Source organism: Cyanistes caeruleus, chromosome Z (assembly GCF_971803275.1).
Source record: "Cyanistes caeruleus chromosome Z, bCyaCae1.hap1.1, whole genome shotgun sequence".
Classification (NCBI taxonomy): Eukaryota; Metazoa; Chordata; class Aves; order Passeriformes; family Paridae; genus Cyanistes; species Cyanistes caeruleus.
Window position 1 is genome coordinate 42,205,473 of NC_141732.1, and position 26,545 is coordinate 42,232,017.

The 26,545-nt window shown below is 38.2% G+C and overlaps 2 protein-coding genes across 5 annotated transcripts in view; one reads left to right on the forward strand and one right to left on the reverse strand.

Annotated features, from left to right (window-relative positions):
* The window catches only part of LOC111941792 (uncharacterized), a 14,804-nt gene extending 14,174 nt beyond the window's left edge, over window positions 1-630 (reverse strand). For both annotated transcript variants that reach the window (XM_086869884.1, XM_086869885.1), the window contains exon 1: window positions 120-630. In XM_086869884.1, coding sequence (XP_086726010.1) covers window positions 120-630 — 511 coding nt within the window. The remainder of the gene's footprint in view (window positions 1-119) is intronic.
* SLC35D2 (solute carrier family 35 member D2) lies at window positions 629-25,109 on the forward strand. 3 transcript variants are annotated; one of them, XM_023944994.2, is made up of 12 exons: window positions 629-771; window positions 3,549-3,582; window positions 6,711-6,797; window positions 9,629-9,696; window positions 12,068-12,139; window positions 14,108-14,176; window positions 15,220-15,322; window positions 17,150-17,242; window positions 19,621-19,688; window positions 20,421-20,499; window positions 22,266-22,348; window positions 22,950-25,109. In XM_023944994.2, the coding sequence occupies exons 1-12, from the start codon at window positions 629-631 to the stop codon at window positions 23,050-23,052; spliced, it is 1,002 nt and encodes a 333-aa protein (XP_023800762.2). In that variant the 3' UTR covers window positions 23,053-25,109. The 3 variants fall into 3 exon arrangements, with proteins under 3 accessions (XP_023800762.2, XP_023800763.2, XP_023800764.2); XM_023944995.2 differs by lacking the exon at window positions 12,068-12,139; XM_023944996.2 differs by lacking the exons at window positions 12,068-12,139; window positions 14,108-14,176.
* The last annotated feature ends 1,436 nt before the right edge of the window (window positions 25,110-26,545 follow it).

A 26,545-nucleotide genomic window follows, 5' to 3' on the forward strand; every position in this document is an offset into this window, starting at 1 on the left:
TCTGACAGTCACACTTGTTGCAGAGAAGGTTGAAGGTGTTTATTTTTCCTGTCCCTTGAAATCTGATGCAAGTTAAACCACTTATTTATACGAGGCAAATTCCGTAGAGTTTGCGAAACCTGTGAGAGTCCATCCCTCCGTGTGAAGCCCGGGCCGAGCTCCTGGGGTGCTAAGAGCTCGCTGCAGCCCTGTCCCTGCCGTCTGCCCCCGCGGGCCGCGCCCCTCTCCCTGCCGGGGGCGAGCCCCAGAGGCCCCGCTTTGCCACCGGCCTGGGTTAACAGCACGGCAGGGGTGTGCCGGACGCCGGTGGGACCGGGCTGCGGCTCGGGAGCAGCTGACGCGGCGCCCCGGGCCGCCGGACGCTCCGCGCGGTGCCGGCCCCGCCGCCGGGCCCCGCAGGCCGCGCTGGACGGGCGCCCCGGCCCTGCCGGCGGCAACGCCCCCCACAGGCGAGGCGAGGCGCGGCGCCGCTCCAGACCCGCCCGCGGGGCCGCCGCCCCGGGACCCGGTGCCGCCGCCGCCGCCGCCCGGGGACGGGCCGGGGAGAAGGAGGAGGAGGAGCGGTGGCCCCACGGCCGCCCTGGTGCCGCTCGCGGTGCGGCCCTGCTCGCCGCCGCTCGCCGCCGCCATGAGCGCCGGGCAGGCCGCGGGGGAGGAAGCGGACGCCGCCGCCGCGTCCCCGGCACTTCCCAGGGTGCTCTCGGCGCTCTTCTACGGGACGTGCTCCTTCCTCACCGTGCTGGTCAACAAGGCGCTCCTCAGCGCCTACAGGTGAGCGCCGGGGCAGAGCGGGAGGCCCCCCACCCGCGGGTGCTAGTACAGCCGCTGCCCGGCCATGCCAGACTCATGCCCGGCGGAGGAGCCTTCCCGCTCCCGTTCCCCTTCCCGCTGGCATGACCCACGGGCACCTCGGATCCCGGGCAGCCGGCTAGTGGGTAATGTGCTGGGAGCCGGGCTACCTTCTCCAGTTTCAGACCGCTTGTGCCCAATATGTACCAGTTCTGCAGCACCGCCCGACGGCAGGCACAGTTGTGACAACGCCCGACTTTTCTTCGGGGTCTTTTCGCTGTTCCCAGGGGATCGCACCACCTCATACACCCGTGAGGGAAACACCGTATCCGCTACGCAGGAACAGTTGTTCCTGCCGAACACTATTTTCCTTCCAGCATCTTTCTTTTCTGGGGTAGCCAGAAACGAAAAGTTAGCCTAGTAAAATGGCTTGTTCGTAAAAACACTGAAAGATTCCGTCCTTGACTTGATGGCTCTAATTCCCATATGGAATCATGATGATAATGAGCATCTTCTACCATTGTGCAAAGCAACAGCATTAACTGCAGACGTCTCACACTTTGCATTTTACTCTTAGTCTTGCAGCTGTGGGAAATAGAGGAACTTGAGCATTCACCTCCAGGCCATAGTTTTCCCATCTGGATTTGTGCTTGTTGGACCTTGATCATCCTTATGTGTTCCTTCTGACTCAGGATATTCTATGATTCTGTGATTGTCCTGTGACTGCCTTTTCTCTCACCATTAACATGTTTTACTTAAAATCTTTGTTTTTGTTGTGGTTTAGCTCATCTTGAATCAAAATAACAAAAAGAAAAACCAAAATGAAAAGAAAGTTAGAAAGCCAAACTTGCTGTCATTTTCTAACATTCAGTGCTACTTGAACATATAGCAGCTGTACTTAATATATCTCATAAATTGTGCATGGTGCAAGCTGAGATTTTGTTTTATAGTGGTTTTTGTCCTACAGAGTGCAGATCCCTGCAAATCCCTGGCATACATATAGTACACCTGTATGAGATAAGTGAGTACAGTATGTCCAATCAGTAAGCTTAAGTTTTGTATTAAGACCTTACAGCATTCTGGAAATATTTAGGCCTCTGCAAATCACAAATGTCTAGAGAAATCTGTGTAGTACAGATGGGCAAACTGTCCATCTTTATAAGGAGTTGCTGTAAATATTAAACAAAAGGCTGTTTGGCTGTTTTGGTGTACATGATTATAAATGGAAGTCCTTTTGTTTCTTATGTTTTTCCTGTCCCTGATACTTCTGTTTCCCTGAATCTCTTTTGCTATCAGTTGCTCCTAACTCTGTGTTAGGACTGTAATGCTCTTATGGCCTTCCTGGTGTGATTCAGTGTGTTTGTTTCTTTTGTCAATGCTTTGTTTCCCATCCCAGTTGTGTTAATTTGAGATGTACATTTCCCACCACACCAAATTTGCAGTTTCTGCAAACGTCATGAAGTTCAACAAGGCCAAGTACAAGGTCCTGCACCTGGAGGATTGAGGCAATCCCAGGCACAAATATAGTCTGCACGGAGAATGGGTTGAGACTAGCCCTGAGGAGAAAGACTTGGGTGTGTTTGTGGAAAAAAAGCTGAATACGAACCAGAACTGTGTGCTTGCAGCTCAGAAACTGATCAACTGGCCTGCATTAGAAGAGGTGTGGCCAGCAGGTCAAGGGAGGGGATTCTGTGCCCCTGCTCTGGTGAGACCCCACCTGTAGTAATGCATTAGTTCTTGGGCCCCCCCAACACAAAGAAGACATGGATCTACTGGAACTAGTCCAGAGGAGGCCACTAGTCACAATGGCAATGATCACAGGACAGCAGCACCTCTCCTGTGAAGACAGGCTGAGAGAGACAGGGTTGTTCAGCCTGAAGAAGATTCCAAGAAAACCTTATTGTGACTTTCCAGTACCTAAAGGGAGCAGCTGAGGACGGACTTTTCAGAAGGCCATGTAGTGATAGGGAAATGGCCTTAAGCTGAAAGAGGGCAGGTCTAGATTCACATCAGGAAGTAATTCTTTAGTATGAGAGTAGTGAGGAACTGGAGAAAGTTGTCCAGAAGGGTTGTGGACTCCCCATCCCCAGAGGTGCTGTAGACCAGTCTGGATGGGGCTTTGAGCAACCTGGAGTAGTGGATGGTATCCCTGCCCATGGTAGAGGGTTTGGAACTAGATGATCTTTAAGGTCTCTTCCAACCTCTACCATTCTATGGTTCTATCCATGCTTTCAGCTAAAGCCAGCCAAAGGGCTATAGTAAGAATGTAGCTGGTTTATTAGACGTTTCTACAATATTTACTTAAAAATATTTACTTAAAACTTGATTTTGACAAAAACATATTGCTAGTATGTTTGCTAGTATGCTAGTATATTTGGACTGCAAAGATAACCTTCCCCATTAAGAGCAATTGCAAGAGGTTTAGGTTGATATCCCTTCTCAGGATTCAAAGTATATATTTGGAACTACTCAAGAAACAATGCATTAAGAGTTCTCTTAAGTGTGTTAGCTTCACTTTCAAGTATTCCCCCAAACAACTAGCAGTTGAGAATTGATCAACTATGCATAGGCTGTATTATGTGGGCTGCAGAAATAAAATATTACTACTACAGTAAGTGTAGTCCTGTAGTCTCTTCTTAAACACAGACTAGTCATCTTCATGTCTAATTGTTGACTTCAGTATTAAACTTTAACATTTTTATTTTTCCTAGTTATTTATTTCCATTCCTCAGTACTAAATATCTGTTCATGCTTTTCAGCTTCCCATCACCAATATTTCTTGGAATTGGACAGGTATGTTCACAAGTAAAGCATTCTAAAAGTATTCATTATTTTGTAAGTTAAACTAATGATATTAAAGGTAGATTTTAAGGGGAAAAAAATCACAGTTACAGTGAACTGCTTGTCTTCTGGATTAGATACACTATAAAAAACTGTTACCCGATTCATTGAAAACAGGCAGCTGTGAGCTTGAGTCAAAATTATTGCCTAGAGAGAGTCACATAAAAGAATGCTATTTATTTCTCCTTGTGAAGTTCCATAATTAAGGAATCTGGCCTTCTAAACTGTCCAGCTTTATTCTAGCAAGTGCATGCATTCCGTGAGGGTCCTTGAGCCTTTGTGAACTACATGCAGAGATATTGCCCTGTTTGTAGCCAAACCATGTGTTTCCTCTTAAATTTCTCCCCATTTCCCAGCAGTTTTCCAGTAGTACCAGTATAAAATTTTGATTCTTTCTTACATTATTTGCCTTTGGGTAACTTGCAGCATTGCAGCAGAAATGTTTTTTATTTTTTTTTTTTTTTTTTTTTTTTTTTTTTGTTGTTGTTGTTGTTAGGAGGCATCATAGTAAAACCAAAGTTCAGATGTTTGTGGACTGGGTCCATAAAGAAGAATGTGTCACTGCAGAGGGATTACCGATAAAGATTGAGCCTTGAAGCAAGTGTTGTTTAGGCAAATGACTTTTATAGAGAATTTGCCTTCTGCCAAGGCTCCACAGCAGGGGGTGGTGAGGAAGAATTGAAAACAGCAAGTCTGATATCTCTGCTGTTAGGTGCTAGAGAGAATAAAATATCTTGTAAAGACTTTGTGATGTGATAGAGAGAGTTTTACTCATCCAGACTGCTCAAGGAACCACAGATCATGTTTCAGTGAAAGGCTAGAAAATGTGGCAATAATTCATGTCTTGATGCAACTTTTTTCTTCAGAGAATCTAAGACTTAATGGCATTTCTGTTTTTTTCTTGAGTGGCCCTTCCAAGACTCTTCTGAACTCTATATAAAGTATATATGATATGGTGTGATAAATTAACATTTTAAAAAAACAATAAGAAACACCTAAAGAAGTTAAAACTGCTGGAGGCTGATGAGAGTTTTTCTCCTAGCCAACAACTGGCCATTTCTAAGAATTGACAGCAGTTTTAACCACTGAAAAGTAAGATCAACCTGTGAACACCACCTTAAGACCTAAGCCTGGGAATTTCTTTGTCTCTTAATTTCCTGGCTGTGAAAAGTAACTGAGCTTTAGCTGTCTTCCCATCCCCGGCCATGCGGCCCGGGCAGGGGCTGGGCTGGGCCCAGCGGCTCCCAGCCGGATGATGGGGCCTGCGGGGCTCGCCCCGGGCTCTGGCCGGGCCAGGCCGGTCCCTGGCTCGGCTGCAGTTGTTTTTGACTGAATTCACCAAAGACTGTCAAGTAAAGAAAGAAAAAAAGCTCTTGACCTGCGGCGTGCTGAGACAGGGACCACACTCTCCAGAGCAGCCATGAAGAATCTTCTATCGCAGACAACTCCAGCTCCTGCTCCGGCAGAGATCACAGAACCATCTACAAAGCCTGGGCAAGATTTTAACCCTTTCATTACCCAGATGAGACTTGCAGATTAACCCTTTTATCCAGAGAAAGAAAAAGAGAGTAATCAACATGTAAAGAGACTTTATAAACTATCAGAAACAGTAAAGAAAAGAATTAAGCTTCAGAAAAAGTAAAGAATAAGAAGATGTTTTAATTAAGCTGAAATATTTTAATTAAGCTGAAATTAAAGCTATAGAGATAGACAATAATGTTCTGAAAAAACTCCTTTAATACATGACAGAGTATATTGAGAAGAATGGAGTGTTCAAAGTGTAGATTTTGAGCAAACAGTAGAGTAGCTGTGATACAGTGAAGTGCTGGAACAGAAGGGGAAAAGTCATAGTTGAAGATTCAGGGCTGCTTGAGGCAAAGAGAAAACTTCTGTTTCCAGAGAAGCTCACAGAAACAAATAAAGAGAACTTTTGCCTTTGAATAACTCATCCTTAAAAATGACATCCCTAGACTCATTGACCCATAACACACCTCAGAGTAATGTGAAATAGGAGGAGAAAATCTGATGGCAGATTTTGCCGGGCAACTAACATCAGAGAAATAGAAAGCTATAACAGAAATAGTTTTCTTGTAAAAAACTCCATAAATTAGCAGAAGAAGACTTCTGTTTCTCTACAAAAACTAATAAAAATACTCTAGTAAGAATTGGGACTGTTTTAAACACCAAAGTTCCAAAGTTTTTTGTCTCTATGTTGTCATGTAAACAAGAGAATAGTTGAGTGAAACAAAAAAGAGGTTTTCTAGAGGTTTTATTCTGGTTTTGTTATTCTTGTAGTTTGTTAATAAACTTTATTCCTTTTAAGTTTTAAACCTGTTTTACTCTTGTTCTAATCCACATCTCACAGCAAGAAATAAGTAAGTTTTCTAGTGATTTTTTTAGTTGCTGCTTTAAAACCACAACATTTATTTAGTGCATTGGCCGAGAAATGAAATTAGCAAATCTAAACCACTACATATCTGCAGAACATGACTCTACCTCATCCTCTAGATAGTCAATCACTGTATTTTTCTATTAGGAAAATTTGACCCCTTGTTTTGACTCCCTGGGGACAGCATAGCAATCATACAGCTGTGATGTATGACTGCTCAGATATTTGTCTTCATTCTGTCTGCATCTTTATTATTTCTTCCTCATTTTGTCAACAGACTGATTAATGCCCTACCTTAATCTTGCATTACCAAAAAAAAAAAAAAGTTTTGTGAGTGATTCTGCAGACTAAACTATTCTCTTAGTAAAAATTTCATGGTTTATCTGGGATTGTGTCCTATTTTATTTTCTCAGGTCCTTCTCATCTTGCATTGTTTCACAGAATGCCACTAATTTTCTTCAGGATAGTAGAGTATATGTATATATTTTACTTTTGAGTAAATAGCTGGCAAAATTGATAAGAGTGAAATTATTTAAATTTGTTAATTGCATTCTGTGCTGTTCTTTTAGAGAAATACATAAACCCTAACATTTGTCAAATTTGTATAAAGATTTTGTCCTTGAAGCAGTTTTTTCACTAATACGTTACAATTTTGCTCATACATGACTTCTCATTTTTCCTTTTTGTTCAGATGGCAGCCACTATACTTATCTTGTATGTGTCAAAACTGAATAAGATTGTACACTTTCCTGATTTTGACAAAAGCATACCTGTGAAGGTAAGGATCACATATATCCTGGTATTAAAAGGAAAATATTATTTCTTATAGTAGCATTCCATTCTTTCTTATGAAGACAGGAAAAACATTTGCATTTCTTTTCCAAATGGGATTAGTTGTATCATTCTTTCATTTAAAAATTGATTTGATAATTTTAATTTCTCTGCAATATTCTAGTCTGGGCTATAGAGATAAGCCCTATTTGAGGAGAAATCTGGTGCCGTTTTGTTATGCAGTACATGGGAAGGGTGCTTTAACTTTATACAGCTAGGTGAACTTCTTCATATTCCTGAAAAGTTTTTCTGGATATAGCTCTCAGTGGGATCAATGGGAGATATGTGTTTGTAAAGGATTTTTTAACACAGCATGAAGACAGAAAGGCTGCTTGGAAATATGAATGGAGCGTGTGATAAAGTAATAGAAAAATAATGTGATAGATGAGAAACTGTAACAACAGCTGACTCCCAGTATAAGATTTATGTTCCATAGGAGGGGCTAAAATAATGCTCACTAAAAATACTCTAGATGGTGACCAGCTGCATGACACACACCTTAGATGTGTATGGTCTAAAGAGGCAGGACAGAACAAATGTGAGTGGACCTCCTCTTACCTCAGTTTGGGAACTAGGATGTGAAATGACTACACCAATGATCCTCAAAGATTTTTGCATCTATTCAATGTTACTGGAATGTTTCTTTGATGCATTAGCATCATGTGTTTATGTCTGTTGTTTATGTCTGGTTGCAGGGTATTGGTTGTGTTTGCTCCAGGACACAGGGAATGTTCCTAGCCCTGCTGCAGGGCTCAGATAATACAACTTTTCAGGCTCCCATCTTTACCTGCAGAATCTTGTCTTACTATCAATATGAGGTTTACAGTGAATGTCTCACAGATATGTTTATTCTTAATGCATGTTGAAATCATTGACATTTCTACATGTACAAGTCTTGGAGGAAAATCTGTGGTATCATTCATAAAATGGGCAATCCTTCTTTATTCCAGAATAAGAAAGAAGGTTTTCTAGCAGGTAGCTCTGAGTTTCATGTATAAACAGCTTATTGAGACCTTGAGAAGATTCTTCCTTCCATTCCCACCAAGTCCTGCTGTGCTCCCTCTCTGCCGTTTCTTCACTTCAATTCACGTACAAAGACATTAAGAAAATACAGCATGCATTTTCTTTATGCTATTGAAATCTGTTGTTTGGAAGACTTTGCTGGATAGGCTGGGAGCAGTCAGCATTTTAGCTTACAGGACCTGCATATTGTTTGCAGTGCTGGATTTGACTAGTCAGAGTGAATCAGCTGGATTGCTCATTGTTGTTTTCTGAACTTTTTAAGGAACCCTTAGGCCAACTCCTTATCCTTTTGTCAACTTTTGCTTTGACACTAAGATAATTACTTTTCACTTCTCAACTAGTTTATGTCTTCAGAGCATTCAGCTTGAGTATTAAAGCAGTGAGATGCTTATTTTAGTGATGAAGCTTTGAAGTTCCTGACCGTTTCAAAGTAAATGATTCATTGATCTCTGCTGTAGTACTGGATGTTGTAATTTTGTCTTTACAATGGAATGAATTTCAGAGGAAAGATAATATAATGTCTGCTCTGTTTTCAGTCTACAAATTAAATGAAGCAAAATGTTCTAAATAGAAATCTGCAGATGAGATAGTGCATTGCAAAAATTTTGCAAACATATGTCAACATGCTGAATATTTATTGTTACTCATACTCCTGCTTTCTTTATAGTCCTATTTACTTTTACTGTGACTTCCACTTAAAAATTAACTTCAGTTGACTATCAATTAACTTTTACTTCACATTTTTTCCTCTCTTGCTGTGAAAGAAACACAGAAGTTTTAACATAGATAAAATACCCCACTCTGTGTGCTTTTGCAGCAGACAAAATTTTAAGACTGTGTAACCTTTGACTTTAGTGTCCTATAAAGTGTCCATGTGTAGAAACAAGAGTGACTATTACACATTAGGATAGAAGATCTGTTATGTCTTTCTGCCGTTTCAGCCCCTCTCGACTGATAGTGAATGGGACCAAATGTACACACTGCCTTTGCCCTCATTGATTACTTTGGTTGGTTTAAGTGTTCTGCAAATTCCAACCTTACCCATTCTGTGATACTGTATTTTTTTTCTGTAACAGGAGAATTAATGGCTTTGAATTGCAGCTGATTATTGTAGGGATCCATGTCTTCTTCATTTTCTACCTTCTTACACATTTTCTTAAGGCTCTGAAGTTCCTTTATTGTTTCTCTGTATTGGGCTATGTACCATATGTTTCTGTGCAAGTCAGTCTCTTTGCTAGAAGCAAATTTACTCATAATTATTTACCTTTCCTTTACCTTTACCTTTCCTTTCCTATACTAATATGCGTGGAGTACATAGAGAAGGATGGCATATTTATAGTTTATTAACTTTATTATTTCACCTCTTCACTTGCTTATTTAGCTACTGTTGTTAATATTACTTTTATATCTAAATTAAATATTAAAATGGGTATTAATCTGAGGATTATAGTAACTAGAATAAAAGTGATTAACATTTACTCTAAATGGATTCTAAGTATCTTTAGTGGTAGATTGCAACTCTTTTAATGACATCAGTGAAGCTGTGATCCTGACCAGTCACTAATAAATACTGCACTCCATAAATGGAGCTGCAGATGAGTTTGCAGCATAGTTACATTTTCTTCCTGTTAAAAGAAAACCTCTTTCTTGATAAAAGTACATCTGATATGGTAGGTGTCAAGTTCTATCAAGTAAAGTTTCTCAACAGTACTTCTAAACAAAATAATCTGAGTTGTGCTTTTAATTTTATCACAGTTGTTTCCTCTGCCTCTGATTTATGTTGGAAACCATTTAAGTGGATTATCAAGTACCAGCAAACTCAGGTACAGTAAGTAGAAGTTATAAGTAGACTGTTTGGATTTTACCCTTTTCTCTTGTGGGGTAAAAAAGAAACACTACAGAAGAACATTGTCTAGAGTCTTAAATCCATGTGGTATCTGTCTGCCTGTCTGTCTAAACCCCTGGTACTGTTATGAAATTTTTACCCAAACATTTGATCAGTTTATAAGTTGTCTGCTTCCTTTAAGGGGAGCTTAGCCAGGCCTGTACTGACATAAAATCACAATACTCCTATGTGACCAGTGAAGTGCTTACACCTTCACCTCACACCCAAACATCCAGCTTTTCCTGGGTGTCTTAACCAGAGAGTTAGGTAAGATGTCTCTGAAGGAAGAAGCATAAGGAAATGTTTGTACCATGATGTCATGCCAGATACTTAGGAATCAGCAAGAGATGAAAAAACTGCTGTATAGTGGGGTAACGGTGCTGGCCTAGCCTTGCTAAGTGCCAGAAGCAAGTTGTCAGGGAGCACTGCTGAAGGGTGTCTTGACTCCTATGTGCCTGTAAGTGTAGACCCATGAGAGTTGCTTCCATGCTAGAGTAAAAAATATTTAAGTAATGTAGACATGTGCTGTCATAGAATGAGTAGCTGTATTTTCTGTAGAAGATGAGCACAGAAGCATGATGGCTGCACCAGGACTGGAGGATACAGCACTACCATTGTGGTGTTTTTTTATATCACTGCAGGCTCCTGAGGGTCTGGTACTAAGCTAAACGAAAACAGAATTTTTCAGGTTTATGCACATTTCATAACTATGAGAAAGATGCTAAGAAAGAAAATAGAATCATAGAGTCATAGAATCCTCAGGGTTGGGAAAGAGCTTTAAGATCATCCAGTCCCAGCACTACCACTGTAACCCTAGAGCAGTAACCTTATCACCCAGTGCCAGATCCAAACACCCCCAGGGATGGTGACTCCATCACCTCCCTGGACAACCCACTTTAATGCCTGATCACCCAAACAGTAACAATTATTTTCTAGTATCTAGTCTGAATCTCCCCTGTCTCAGCTGAAGGCCATTTTTTCTGGTGCTCTCACTGCAGGTACTGTAGAAGAGATCTCACCTCACTACACCCTCCTTTCAGGGAGTTGTAGAGAGTGATGAAGTCCCCTAATGTATTACTTTTAATTTGTTTACATTTCTTTTTATTTATAGAATTAATGTTCTCTAGCCATGAACTAGATGCCTGATTCTGAAACCCTTTGTTAAATGTGTTCACAAGCTGTTCCACTGAAACAGACATAAAAACTTAGGCAGTACTGTGCCTAGTAGCACTTCAGCCATTGTGAATATGAAAGTAGTTTAAAAACTGTAAAAGTTGGCTTTTCCTTTCTCTTTTCTCTGACTGTAAATTTAAGTGTTTTGTAGTGTATATAAATGCACCTTCTCCCTCTCCTGTGGCTGGTATATCTCTTTTATATTTATTAGTTGTCTCTAATTTTTATAACAGAAACTTTAAAATGCCTGCAGTGTTTCTACCATTAACATTTTGTTCCATTGCATTTTGTTACAATATATGACACTTGTTTCCATCACTGAATTCTCCACCTTGTTTGGGTTGTCTGGAAGGTGCAGATGATCCTATACATAAATTCAAAATATCTGTTGTAAAGTTATCAAACATTTTGTTAGGAATTGTATAATTTATTAATGCAATTGTTAACAATTACCTTAAGCAGGGGATTAATTGATCCATATGGCCATGCTGTCACATTTGCAAAGTGTCAGATGCAAATATTTTCACACACAGAACAGTTTCCGACTGCATTACCTCATGAAAATCAACAATATGCCGCTAAAAGTAGCATTTTGTTTGGTAATTGCAGCTGGTACCACCTTTCATGTTTCTTGTATTTTCTCTAACTTTTTGGTCATGGATTTATTTTACTTTTTTCAAAGCTACAGCTTGTTTACTAAGCATATTTTCTTTGTATTTTGATGCTGTTACATGTTTTCAGAGACAGGTTTATTGTCTCTTAAGTTTACAATAGAAATAATTTTTCTTTAACTCTGCCTATGAATTTTGCAGAAAAAATATTTCATAAGGATTATGTCAGGTAGAGAATACCTACTATATTCCATTTCAGTAATGGAGAGTGACCTTCAAAGCATAGCCAGTTGCACTGATTTACAAATTGGCAAAGTTTGCTGTCTTTCAATGACTTGGTTGTCTAATGTCCATCTAATGCCAGACTGACATTTTTATGTATGCACCAAATTATTTGGTATTTGTTTTGGTTTCATATTTCTGGACTAATTGTTCCATCCCCTGGGTTAGTAAAGTAAGAATTAGAATATAAGAATGCTGTTAATCTGATACTATGCTTGGATTTTTATTTTGTTTTTTTGACAGTTTGCCGATGTTTACAGTGCTCAGGAAGTTTACCATTCCACTTACTTTACTGCTGGAAATCATCATACTTGGGTGATCCTTTTTGTTCGTTTTTGGGGTTGTATTTTTGTTTTGTTTTTTTATTTTTCATTTAAGATACCTTCATTTTAGATCATATCAAACTGATTACTTGTGTCATCTCAGCAGAATATTGAATGAGAGATTTTTACTTACAAATAGAGACAAGCAAATAAAGTGGTTTATGTAGCTTTTTTGAAGGCATCCTACATTTTAGTGAAGAGAGTGAAAAAATCATCTTGTTTTTATTTTTGTATCTCATTCTCCAGACTGTTACACCGGTTTCAGGTCTGCAGACACAACTAAGACACTTTCAGTAGTTATGTTTGCGTTTTGTCTTGGAGGCTCCTAAATTGTGAGCTGCTTCAAACAGACAGATCCTGACGTCTCCAAAGAATGCTGATAACATGGCAGTCTGCTTTGGTAGCGTAACTGTCTGTGTCAAGTGTGAAAATATAACAGGTTAATGAAGCAAAATGGTATCTACCAGCTGTTAGATGAGACAATTCCTTACTTACAGACACCTATGTTATTTTTCATGAGAAATTGAGGATATGCTAGCTGCTCAGGATCTCTAATTTCAGTAGTACTGAGTTGGAGGAATAGGAGTATAAATACATCATACTTTGTCTAGAACTTCACAGTTCTATCCTCATCCAGAACCTTGTGGTTCTGGACTCACAAGATGAATTCACAAGGAGGAAACCAGCTTGCTGAAGCTGAACCCAGGCAACACGATGGCTAGGGAAAGCTAAAAAAGCAGAAAGCAAAAAGCCCCCAAGCAAACTGACATCTCCTTTTGGCTAAAGCAGCAGTTAATTGATCAATGTGATTCATATTTGGAGATGCTCTGGAATTCTTTTGTAGTTTTAATATCTCCCAGAGAAAGCAAAACTTGCTATCTTCTGTTGGCCTAAAGACTCTCACAAGCAAGTGAAAAAAAACAAACAAGTGAGTCAGTGAGATTATCATAAGTCCTTAGCTGGAGAACAGCAGTGTGACCTATGAGTGCAAGCAACATCCTAACCAAAGGAAAACTTAGGAGGAGAATGCTGTATTGGTGCAGACTGATGCAGTGTGTTTCCTTAGGGCTGAAAGTGAAAGGACTCTGGAGAGTCTGTACAGGCTTATGTCAGGATCTTTGAAACAATAAAGTTTGGGTTGTTACTCATGAGCATTATTATGATCAAAGCCTAATTTATCTAAAGTCTGGTCAGCATTTTCTTGTTGGGACAGCGGTCTGCAGATGTGCTCCTTTACACATAGGATTTCTCCAAGAGCATTCCTTCAAGAGCATTGTACATTTTGTTTTGATGGATCTCTCTCCATGTATCTTGTCAGAATAAGAACTAGGGGAATATCTGTAAGGCGTACTGAAGTAAGGTGTAAAAAAGAGTACTTATATCCAAATAAAATAGTGTAGATATAAAAACCTTTCTACAGGTTTATAGTATGCTTTTTACTACTCTGGGGCAGCACTGATGTGGTAAAGAATGTCATAAACTCCATGTTTTCCCTTTCAAGCACAAAGTTTCTGTTTGAGTTCAAAATAAGGATCTATTTGAAAATAATCCAGACAATGTGCTATATAGCATCTTCTTCAACACAGGTGATATGAAAAACTGCATGAGAAATCTACAGTGATCTTCTTTTATTGGACTACTGGGAGACACTAAAATATGTCTATTATGAATATCAATACACATTAAATTTGTTTGGTTCAGTGCTGTTACTTTGAACCTTTTTATCTTTAGTTTTTTAATAGTCTAGTAAGAGAGTGCTTTTTTCAATCTCCGTTCTCAGGGCCAAGGTCTGACAGCATGGCACATGGGCAATCACATTGTTCCTGTAAGGTTGTCAAGACTTTGCCCTCCTGTTAAATGTTCTGTGATTATTAATTGCTTTGAAACTTTTCAGGCAGACAGCCATTTAATCTCCACTTCAAATAATGAAAATGTGAACTGTTTCAATTTTTGCCTACAGGAAACGATACCCACTGAATATTATAGTCAGCGTATTTGCCATCATTCTTGGGGCTTTCATAGCCGCTGGGTAAGGTTTTAATTTCTCATATAGAGCTATATTATAAGGGGAGGGACACCATGAGGACTTTTTCCTAGTTTAGTGCCAAGTAAACCTAAGCTGAGATCAGTTATTCTGGGTAAAGTTGATTTGGAAAATCACTCTAGTCTAGAAAATCACTGGGAGGTGCAGTTACACAAAGGAAAAAATCTAATTCCTGCTGACAGTCTTTGGGTGTGTCTTTTTCACCTTTAAATTTTCCATGTTTGCAGGATCATAAGTGAAGCAAGTTAAAATTATGTGAGAAATGTTGGTTTTTTTCATGGTATCAGTGTATTTTAATAATCTTGGAAAAATATATTCATATTCTGGATAGAAAGACCGATATTTTGGTTGTTATATCTGGAGTCAGGCATTGTATATTTTTTTAAATCATAAAAATCTCCCTTTAAAAAAAATAATTTCCATTGTGAGATAATATTCAGCAAGTGTCTGTATGTTGTTGTTCTCTGTTTTCTGTTTGAACATTCCTTTACCTAACTGGAAAGGTAATGTTTTGTTTGTTTGTTTCCTGGCTTCACTATGAACAAGAGTAATTTCCATGTGATGCAACCCAGTTTGAGCCATGTCCTATACAGGTCATGAATTGACCTGTATTGATGAGGTAACTAGTCAAAACAGAAAGGATGATGTCAAATTAGTCAAAACAGTTGGATTTTATTTCCTAGCCAGTTTTTGTAGTAAAAGAAATAGGTAAGTATATTCAGTTATAATTGGACTGGTTGACAGGGTTGAGATGGGTGGAATTTTTCTCTGAATCAAAACTGAACATTTCCTGCCACTTTCACACTGAGTATTAGGAACTCTCTGATGCCTCATTTGTGATGGTCCTGTGACTGGAGAAGTGTAAAATCCTTTGACTTACAAAGAAGGCTTGAAACCAGACCTGTGACTGGCTGGAGTTCACAGGATTTGCATATCCTCATTCACAATATTCATCTTGGTAAGCAAGGTAATGTAATGCATTGCATATTTTTTGCTTATTTACAATAAAATATTTATTTCTTTCCCAGGTCTGATCTGTCCTTCAATCTGGAGGGCTACATATTTGTGTTGCTAAATGATATCTTCACAGCAGCAAATGGAGTTTATACCAAGCAGAAAATTGATCCAAAGGTAACTGTGGGGTGATTAGATAGAAGTTAGCATTATGACAGTGGGCTATTGTCCTGGTTTAGGACAAATTTAGGGAGGAAACCTTCAAAAGGGTCCCTCTAGAAAGCAAATTCAAGTGGCCTTTCCACCTACCTGTTTGGGAGATAAGCTAACTTTGAGAAAAGTGGAAAAAACTGTTTATTTAACAAGCAAAGTACCCACAAATATGAAAAAAAATTAATAATATTTAACAATGGAACCTCTCATTATTCTGAAGAGATGGCAAATTCAGAAAGTCCTTGTCATGGAGTGTAGCTCGGCTCGCTCAGTCTCTTTTCAGTCCCTCCTGCACTGGAAAGTGCCACATCCCAGGCCCTGGTGGGCCACAGGCATGAGCTCCCAGGCTCCCAGGTGTTTTTGGGGGTTTCAGTCCAGAGCAGGGACGATCATCCCTCACTTTGCTCTCAGGTCTAGTTTTAAAGGCGCAAAACTTATTTCTGGGCTAAATAGATGAATAGGGATACAATTCAGCATCATAAAGTCACTCAGGACATTAGTCAACCCAGGACAGCTACTTATTATATGACTTTTATGTGCTTACCATTATCAACTCGTAAATAACTTCATTTACTTTCATGTTTCAGTTGATATATGCATTCTTAATACAGAACAGCCTGGAAAAATTTGTTATTTGTATCTCTGGTCAGGCTTTGGTAAGCAAATGGTGTATTTTCTTTTCTCCCAAGTCTTTTAAGCAGAGTTTGTAGTTACAAAACAAAAACAAAAACAAAAACAAACAAACAAAACAAACAAACAAACAAACAAAAACCAAACCAGAAGCAAAGAGTTTAGACTGCTAAATCCAAATTTGATATATATTTATGTAGGGACGATGACTTCTTGACTAGAAACACACTCTATGTGAGGTTTATGTAAAATAAACAGAGAACTGTCCAGCCTGAGTCATAACCACAGCAACTATAGTCTTTTTTTATTATCTAAAAGCAAATCTACAGCAAAGGCAGGCATAGCAAGGAATTAGGTGATATCTTGATACATATTACTTATGTAAATGTTGGGCTGCTCTTCAAATGTAGTGCCATCAAACATACAATGCCATAGCAAGGAGCAGTCTTGGATAGAGGTTTGGTTTCTTACTTCTGTGCCTCACTCTGTACACCAGAAATATATGTCTTTTAATAATCTTAGACATCTTAGTCGATTCCAGACTGCATTTTTATTTATGAACTGCACTTAACAGCCTCACAATTTTCTGCAAAATACAGGAGAAAAGATAGGCTGGAGAGATTTTCTAAGCACCATGGCTGAATCTTGAGGAAGGGAAAGCTACTTTTTCATTCCGCTAATCTTCTGCCTTTGTGTCAAGTTAACCCACAGGTTATATGGCAACCCTCAGTTAGATAAAGTTACATCAATGATCAATGATTACAAAGCTGTATCTATGAGTCAAACTTAATTCATTTTCCTGTTACATGTTTTCAGTTGATTTGGAGTTGAAGGACTGGGTAATTCCCATGCCAGGCAGAGATTTTTGTTAAGTCAACAGAAAGCACTTTTGGACCTGTGCTTTTGAAAGTTCCTGGTGTTGTATAGAAAGTGTCCAAAGTATAACATAGCAGTAATATTCTCCTGAATGCACAGATTGAAGGAGAAACTCAGCTTAGTATGAAACACTGAATCCCAGGATTGCAAGTTTGTATTTTAAATTGAGATGTATTCAATTATGTTTACTCACTGACAATAATGTCAGAAGAATTACCAGAGTACTGTGTAGTATTTTACTCAGAAATGGCTTTTAATGCCAAACATCATGCTAATTTTTCACAGGAGTTGGGAAAATACGGTGTCCTGTTTTATAATGCTTGTTTCATGGTGATTCCAACAGTTATTATTAGCTTTTCTACTGGGGACTTTCAGCAGGTAAGTAGCAATAATGTATATCTCAGACTGATAATGTTATTTTGTTCAGATTTCATTTAGGGAGTGGGAGGGGCTTTTTGTTTGTTTCTAAAGAGGTAATCCTACCTCTATGTTAGTGATTAGTGTTTGAAAATTGTGAGTTGGACTTGTCCTTCACAGGTAAGAACTTGTGATTGTTCACTTAAGGAGAAGCTGAGTTTGTGTGGTAGTCCTTTTTTGGCTCTTTGTCTATGAACTAACATATGTTCCCACCTAGAACAAATGGCTGAGAATCCAGCTGCACTGTAATTTGCCACATGGTCTAAAACAAGATTGCAACTATACAATTTCCAGTCTTTCTCTCATTCATGTCCAGGGCAGATTTCTGTTTAGTCTGAGTCTAGTTTTTTAACCTACATTTTGCATTCCTGTAGAATGAGAGCAAGACTCTCCCCAGGTAATCCTAATACAGTATCTGTAGGCAGTATGTCCTGATACGTAAAGTATCAGAGCCAAAGGTTCTCCTGGCTGCCTCACAGACTTGCTGACTTGCCTTTTTTCATAATAGTGAAATGAGTCTAGTCACTCATATTCCTTTCTAGAAATGTTTTACATTTGCCATGGAAAATTCTTTGGAGGGTGTAATCAATCATTATAGTGTTCTTTGTTTTATGTTGTTGTGCCCTGAACTCACATGATTTTGTCATTGTGCTCACAGAATTCTGCTTTAAGCAGAAAAATTATGATTCCCTGAAAGTGCTGGAATTAGGTCTTCTGTAAATGTGAAATTTCTTAATTTCATCAGTCCAGCACAACCTTGTACTAGTTTAGGAAAATGCTGCTACTGCCTATCTTGGAAAAGGGGCCCAAGTTTGTATAGCTGTAAGATTTCAACTGGTTTTCCAGCACACAGAGTTGGAGACATTTTGGGAGACTTGGTCAGAGAAGTTTACCTTGTTGCTAGGTTTACTACAGGGGAAAATAAGGAGTGCCCACTAGCTGATTTTCTGCAAACAACTTAATGCTCAATTACCAGAAGAGAATAAATATCTATTAGAGAAATACATTGTGCTTACTGTGCATTGCATTGGTTTAATGCAATAATAGAAGTCTTAATAATAGAAGTCCTATTAAATTTTTATTATTAAATTGTGCAGATAACTAGTGTCAGTGTGACATACAGAAACCAAATCACAGAGAAAAAAGAGAAAATGGAAAAATACCAGTGACAAGTCAGCAAATGATTGTAGATTAGCCTTGTACTTAGCAGATTATCAGGCCAGTTTTTATCATGGCAGAGCTTCCTGCCTTGACCCATCACAGCATGCATCTTTTGCTGTGAAGTCTAAACATCAGTACCATTTCTGTATGATAGGGAAATGCTTCTACTCCCCTAGCTACTTTTGTAATCTTGCAGAGATTGCAGTTTGTGAGTGAATGTCTGAGTTACTCCCTTCTCTTCCCCAGCTGGGTAACTGTGAGGGAAGGAAAGCATGATGCAATATAAGAGGAAGGAAGCCCCAGAATGGCTCTCTGTTATACTCTGCAGCTTGTGGTTGCACAACAGCAAAATTCTAGCAGGGCAGACCTGCTCAAGATCCTTTTTACCTATTGCCTCACATGGCAGAGTCTCAGCTGGCTGCAGCTCAGCATGGACTAACAGCCTTTATTCTGTTTCTCAAAATGTGAATTCCCGGTGTTCAGCCTTAGCTGAATTTGGTGCTTATGCAGCAAGTGTAAACTAACCAGATTAATATGAGGCATATACAGGAGTTACTAGAGATGGGAAAGAAGAATCTGTGACATATTTCTTAGTGACAGTGTGCCACTGTGTGTTTGTTTGCTGCACTTCACTAGGGAGGATACTTAAAAGTGATTGAGCCTTTTCATTGACCTTCATTGTTGAGAGACCTTAGTAATGCTCAAAAGCTCAGGCTTGGGCCTTGAAAACTGCTCATGAATTAATCTGTGGTGTGGAAGAGATTTAGAGGAAATATTTATGCTGCTGTTTTTGTCTGTCCCACATCAACACTATTTATTATGTGTTATTATTCACAGTGTTAGTATCTGTCAGTAAATACCAAAACAGTATTCTGTATTGAGTTTATGTTCATTGCTTACACAAGTGTGCACTTGTGTATCTGCACTGCGCTACATGTTACAAGTATGTGTCTAGGTATCATGGGTGTTGTCATCCTGTTGTTTCTCAAGTTAGATGCATTAAACTGTTTCTAAAAATAATATAAATGGTTCAAAGTTTTGGTATGAATTAAACATATTTTGTTAATTTACATATTTTCATATTATGTACATTTATATTCATATATATTCATATTAAGTACATGTGTTTACAGTTGATTATATTGCACATAATTCTTTCTCTCTCTTTTTTTTAATAGGCAACACATTTCCAGCATTGGACAAATTTTTTATTTGTCTTTCAATTTATTCTTTCCTGCTTGTTGGGGTAAGGACACAGGGGAATCAAGCAGGTTGTTTTCATGACAGTGTTTTAAATTGCAAATCTCAAATGTAAGACTCATTAATAAGTTATGTTAAAGTTCAAAGAAAATGTTTTTTCCCCCTCAGGGTTATGCCTTGACATTTAATTATTTCTAATGGTGTAAATAACTGTTCAGTGCTATCTGGATTTACTCACAGTACAGTGCTGAACAACATGGCATTTAGCTTTATATTTTCTGTACTGTCTCATCTGTCTTTCTCTTCCAATCATCTAATTTTTTGCAGTTAACAGCGTGTAAGTCCTTGAGTATAGGAACTGTTTCTGTATATTTGTTCTTTAAAGCAGCTGGAGAAGTGTGGGAGACTTAAAAGTAATGAAACAATGCCTTGTTCCTCTTGCAACTGCAGAGTCAAAGGAAGAATAAGTTGCATTCTGTTCTTTTCTTACACATCATAATCAAGGGGTTAAACTAAATACTGACATATAAACAGCACAGAGAAAAGGGATGTCTCTGCTGAGCTCAAGTAACGTATTTTAATGTATATTTTGAATGTTCTGTATGTGCACATCATTAACTTAAAATAGAGATTCACAGAAATTCTTTTATAAGGGTTTGAACAGGTGGGATTATAGATCCCAGAAAAATATTCATCCAGAAAATGCTGAACATCTTGAAGTATTGCTAAACTTTTTAGCTCCTTGGGAGGAACTTATAATTTTTTTTCCTTTGTTTAGGTTTCTCTTGATGTATTCTACTGTCCTGTGCAGTCATTACAATTCTGCACTCACAACAACAGTAGTCGGTGCCATAAAGGTGAGTTATGGACCAGAAAAGGGAAATAAAAATGCTCAAATAGACAGGAAAGAGCATTGGCTCAGCAGTGATCTTGATTCTACTTTGAGATGGAAACTCAAAATGAGGGCTAATATTAAGACACTGCTTGTGCCAAACAAGTACACCACAAAGTGACCCTTTCTCTTGCATTGAAAGTCAGGTATGCTCCAGAAAACATTGTTAGTATTGATCTATTTTTATTTCTCCTACAAGAGAAACCGGAACAATTTTAATTAAAACGTGTACATTTAGCCACATTTCATCAGGCACTATCCCCTGCCTCTGTAGTTTATTAAGTTATTGTGTGTTAGTCAAGATGCCTTGATGCAAATCCAGGTGAGCTGATCAGGACTAATCTGCTTTTACTTTGGGCTAAACAAATTTCCTTTGCAGCTGATACATAGGGCTTTCATTGATACAGAATAATGACTAAGCTGAAGTACAGAATGTGCTTTATGGTTAAGTGCATCAGCCTCTGTTGAGAACTTGTCTTCTAGCCAAACGGACTGTTTAATTTTGGTTTGTATAAATTCTGGTCAATCTGATCAACACCAAAACATGTATGTCTCAAAAACTGAGCCCAGTGTCCTTACAGTCTGCTTTCTTTAGCCCACTTTAATTTAAAACCGTGCATCTTGCTTTGTATTGATGAGGTCAGAATGTCTAGAAACACCCATGACTACCCATGTTTTTTTGAAGGCCAGTTTGGAGAGAAGCACAGTACTGTAAAGCTGAAAGAGCTTTAGTAAAAGTAAAACTTATGCAGATGGGGAAAAACATTTTCAGAATTCAAACTAGGTTAGGCACAGGAATAACAGTGCTAAAAGTGCTCCCTTCCATGACTAAGGAAAACTACATTCACCATAACAAAATCTGAAAAAGTAGGGTGGTGCTTCTCTTTCTACATTCTTTCTTTTTTGAAAGCTGCAAGATTAATCTCGTAGTTTTCATTCTGTGGCCCTGAAACTGTCCTTTTAAATTTTATGTCTGCATTAAACCATTAAGTCAGGGAAAGTCTATTTATATTTTCTAAGCTATAATAGTCTTTGACACACACTGAGCAGCTTTAAAGTTGAGAAGCAGGTTATGATGCAGAAGTCTCCAATAGAGACTGGTAGAGACAGATGTCATTGTCTAGACTGGCTGCTAAAACAATTGAAAACAGCCAAGTGTCGGTAAAATGATCACACACTTCTACATCTTTCCTTCTGTCTTTAGGGGACTATTTTTCCAAAACTTGATGTGGGTGGGTGAGACGTAGAATCTTTAAACTGTGCCTGTCTTGAACCTGTACCAAGTGATTTCAGTGCACATTTAGTTGGAAAAGTAAGCAGATAACCCTCTTAAGGTAATAATGAAGAACTTTAAGGCATCCTTTTTATGTTGGAGGACCAAAACCCACTTTTAAGAAATGGGATTTGAATTCCAAAGATCATAAAGAAATACATTTCAAAAGGTGGCCTTAGCTCCATTTTGCCCAATAGTTTTTTCCCCTAGAAGGAAGGGCACTGTGCATTGTATACATTTAGAAAACATACTGATTTTATTGTTTTTTTCATTGCTACATTATACATAAGGCTGACATCCCATGAAGTGAATTTAAAGGCTGATTTTAGAGTGGTCAGCAACTCTTACTACTGAAATAGTATAGCTATTTCCTTAGAAAAGTGAAATAGCTGATATTGCTTGTATTCATGGAGATGAAATCTGATGTAAATAAATGCATGACTTCTGTTTCCTTTCAGAATATATCCATTGCTTACATTGGAATGTTGATTGGTGGAGATTACATATTCTCCATGTTAAACTTTGTAGGGCTAAATATTTGGTAAGTGAAACTTGAATAGCCTTTATTTATTAAAGCTGAAAACTTCTCAGTGCGCTCTAGTTTTCTGTTTTGTTTGATTGGAATAATTTGGGTGATACAGTTTTGAAACTACTGGGCTGAAGAAGAACTGCTTCCAGATGTAAAGTTCATTACAGTTAGTTTATGTCTGCTTTTAGATATTAAATCTTACTCTGGTAAGGCCTAATTGTGGAAATATGTCTGCAGTTTTGCTGTGTGGAATTGAGTTGCTTCTTTTTTTTTTTTTGTTATGAGCAGCCGTTCTGAGCTGCAAGGCTTCCAAGTAAAAGCCAGGTGTGGTATGAGAAGTGAGAACCCTGACTGAATGAATTGTGCCTACTGAATATAAGTTCTAAATTGTGAGTTGTTACTTTCTGTGCTTAGATGCATTTGTGTGTATGAATGTTTGTGTGTACGAATCTGCCCGGGACTGCTTTCTCAGATGGATTACATAGCTCTGAGGCACTCCTAGGTTATGATAGCTGGTGTTCTTTAGCCCTTCAAAGGGAAAGGTATACAGCTATGAAATGACTTCTGTAACATCAGATATCTTTGACACCACTGTTCATTCTTTTTTCTTTAGTATGGCAGGAGGACTGAGATACTCATTTTTAACATTAAGAGGAGACAGCAAGCCTGCACAACCTGGGGATGAAGAGAATACACTTCCAGTGTCAAAGAGTTAGACAAAACGCCTGCCTTGATAGAGACTGAAGATGCAAGTTTGTTTAACATTGCCAAGACCTTAAACAAGTATATGCTGGAACATATTTGGAATATTAAAAAAAAAAAAATCTACCTCAGTTGTCACAGACACGCACACAATTCACTGGCTCAGACATATTCTTGCACACCATGTTTTTTACATGTAAACTAGTTGGACTTTGGCTTTTTTTTTAATTCTGCAAGTCATTTGATAGGAGGGAATTCTATGAGAAAATTTCAAGTTGTAAACTTCTGCCTGTACTTGGGTGCTATTTCAATAAGATATTTGAGCTCTGTTTCAGTGACTGCCAGTAGTTTCTTGAAGCAAAACCCCCTGTAAAGATCATGAGGCTTGATTCACCATTGCCTTATGCCATATGCAATCTTTAATATCAACGAGGAGATGAAAGATCCTAGTGGTTCATGTTGATTTGTATTTGCTCTTGAGTAAGTGGTATAGAACATATGGGGCAAAGAGGATATTTGCCTGCAGATTGTTCCCTGTGTGTCAATTAAAAAATTCAGGCAATGTCCATGTGTGTAAATTGTGTAGGCATTCTCTTTTTGTGTTTCTCTGATCCTCAATCACACCATGGTGTTATGCAGCAGTCGTCACTGTTATTATAAATGAGCCCTCATAACTTTGCAGCAGGTGAAGGAGAGTAGGGAAATGACAGGGGATTTTTTACTATTTAAATATTTTTTTGTGTGTGTCTGTGAGCCAGTACCAACAGATCTGTTTTTGTTAAGGTACATTTTTCTTTTTATACACAGTCCCCTCCTCTCACATTTTGTCTGTAACCACCTTGCTGCAGAGAAGTGGTTGTGAAGCTGTGTGAAGCTAGCATGTGAAGCTGCTAGTTTATGTCTATGTGTTACTATGTGCTACTATGAACAAACATAATAGGGAAGGGAAACAGATATGTGAAAGACTGACTTGTGTTTAAATAAGGAGAAATGGCTAGTGTCCTGTTGTGTCTCATATATGAGATCAGTAAAAGCTTATCTCATACTAGTTTATGCTTTTGATTCTATGCAAGGAATCATAATGAGCCTGGGGATTACTACAGTAGGCTCAGCTGGTACAGGGGTTAAGGGACCCAGACTGATGGTCTGAGTTATCATCTGGGACAATAGCACCCATATCTATATTTCAATAACACCTATATCTATATTTCCTTCTCTGAAAATACTTGATAATGTTTACCTGTATCTGAGGATAAAGTGTTCACCTTTGAAAACATTATAGGAGCATTGAAGTGTTGGAAGACAGCAGAGAAATTAATCTTGTTGAAGTTCTCAATTCCCTGCAAGCATGAACCAAGATTTTTGAAAATAATCAAATTGGAAGATTTTGGAAGGCTTTGGCACGGAACCAGAGTGATCTAATGACATATTTGATCCCCACTTAAATTAAAATACAGCTAAGAAAATCTGAAAAGCACTACTCTGTGTGTAGCACATCAATTACCAGTCTGAATTAGATCTGCGAAACATATGTGTAACTAATACCAGAACCTTCAGGAAGTCACTGCCCACATGGATTTGAATGGCAAGAGAAGCAGTGACTGCTGATACTAGAAGTGGCATTTAAAGGCACAAAGTGAGAAAATAAATCTGAGCTATCCATTTTCTCACAGCTGGATAAGAATATGATCTTCATTTCTATCTGCCGAAGACCTTTGAAGGGAAAGCGTTGCTGCAAATATTTTTCAGTGATCTGTTTTTAAAGATTTCCTTTATGCTTAAAAAACTTCAATATTTTTGAGTGTATTCTTTTATAATGCTCCTCTTTCTTCAGATCATCTCTACCTCCACAATTCCAATTACTGAACCTTAACTCTTTGACATGAGACAAGGTATTGGAAGGTTTTCATTAATTATGAAATTAGTATGAGTGCCATTTGATTGCAATACTGATGAACACACAGAGGCACCTGCTACAAGATGTGGTTTCCACAAAGGAACACCTAACATATGCATATAATTCATTAATATTTTTCTGTACCTTTTATAAATAAAAATATTACAGTTTTAATAGGTGTTTTGTTTATTTGTTTGTTTTTTTTGTGGATGGACACATATAATAGTCCCAAACACATGAACAACACAAATATTTGCTTTTTATATGATTAACTGCTATAATGTACTTAAAGCAGTTTCTTTAGTTCATGCTGTACCATAGTGAAGGTATTTTATTTCTTGTTCATAGAATGTTCTTGAAGTGCTTCAGACTTAGATTTCTCACCTGAAATAAAGACCTCATAAGCATGACAATGTTAGTCAGAATAATTAAAAAAATAAATCTAGGAATAACAAGAAATGGGTACTATCTAGAAGTACTTGCAAGTGCTTGCATAGTTTCACAAAGAAGCTCAACTTCAGTCACTTACTATTTTCCTCTGTATCTGAGATACTGTTGATTCCAGTAAATTTGCTGATTAAAATTCTGGAAATATGGGCTCAACCAGGCACAACTATCATGTTAGAATTAAGGAAATTTCATTGCTGTTTCATCCAGAACATCAATAATTGTGTCTTTCAGTTAATAATGTAGGGATTTAAAACTGATTTTTTTGGGGATACAACTGCTTACTTTTCTACAGATTTTATATTAATGAGGTTTTAGATATGACATTTGTACCATTACAGGTGCCAGGGTATATTTACAAGAAAACATATAAAGAAAAATAATTCCTGGACCAGAGAACAATATTGTCCTCTAAACTGATCTGTTCATGCTCTAAATTTTGTGGAGATTTTTTAGCAGTGACCAGGATGCAGTGAAGTGAGATTGAGAAAATGTGGTCACCCAAGGAACTTTCTACCCATTCACTGTGTAAAGTTCTCACAGTGACTCCTGTGGAAGTCAGAGAGGCCAAAAAACTTACCTCAGAAAAAAAACTTAGACTGGGTTCAATGAAGAATTCTTCACATTCTTAAAAATTTATTAATTTTCTTCTCATTATCTTGGCCTAGTTTACTCATATTGGGCCCATGAAGCTCTGTAGATCTATCTGAGACTCATTACCAACCACAGAAAAAGAAAATGGAAATGGAACATGGAAGTCCAGAAGAGAAGACTGACAGCTGTGGAAGATTGTATTTTGATTCCATCATCAAATAGAAGGGATTATTTTAAATTTTGGAGATGTTAACTTAAAAGAGGTATTCAGCATCATTTATACATGTGGGAAACAGTGAAACCTATTGAAATTTAAAGTATTTCTTGAATAGTGATTCTTTGGATTATTCATGACTGTTTGTAAACACTTTTGTAAATGTAATATCCAAACCTTTTTTTTTATTTATTTGACTTAGGAGGTAAACCCTGAGGGGAAAATTAAGACAGCTTTAGTGTGAGGAAACTGGGTTGTTGTTAAGCTAAGACAGTAATGGTTTTTTATCTTCTTGTTACAGATAACTAATGTTACCTTCCTTGTGATTCAGACATTGTCTTGTAAACCATCTGTA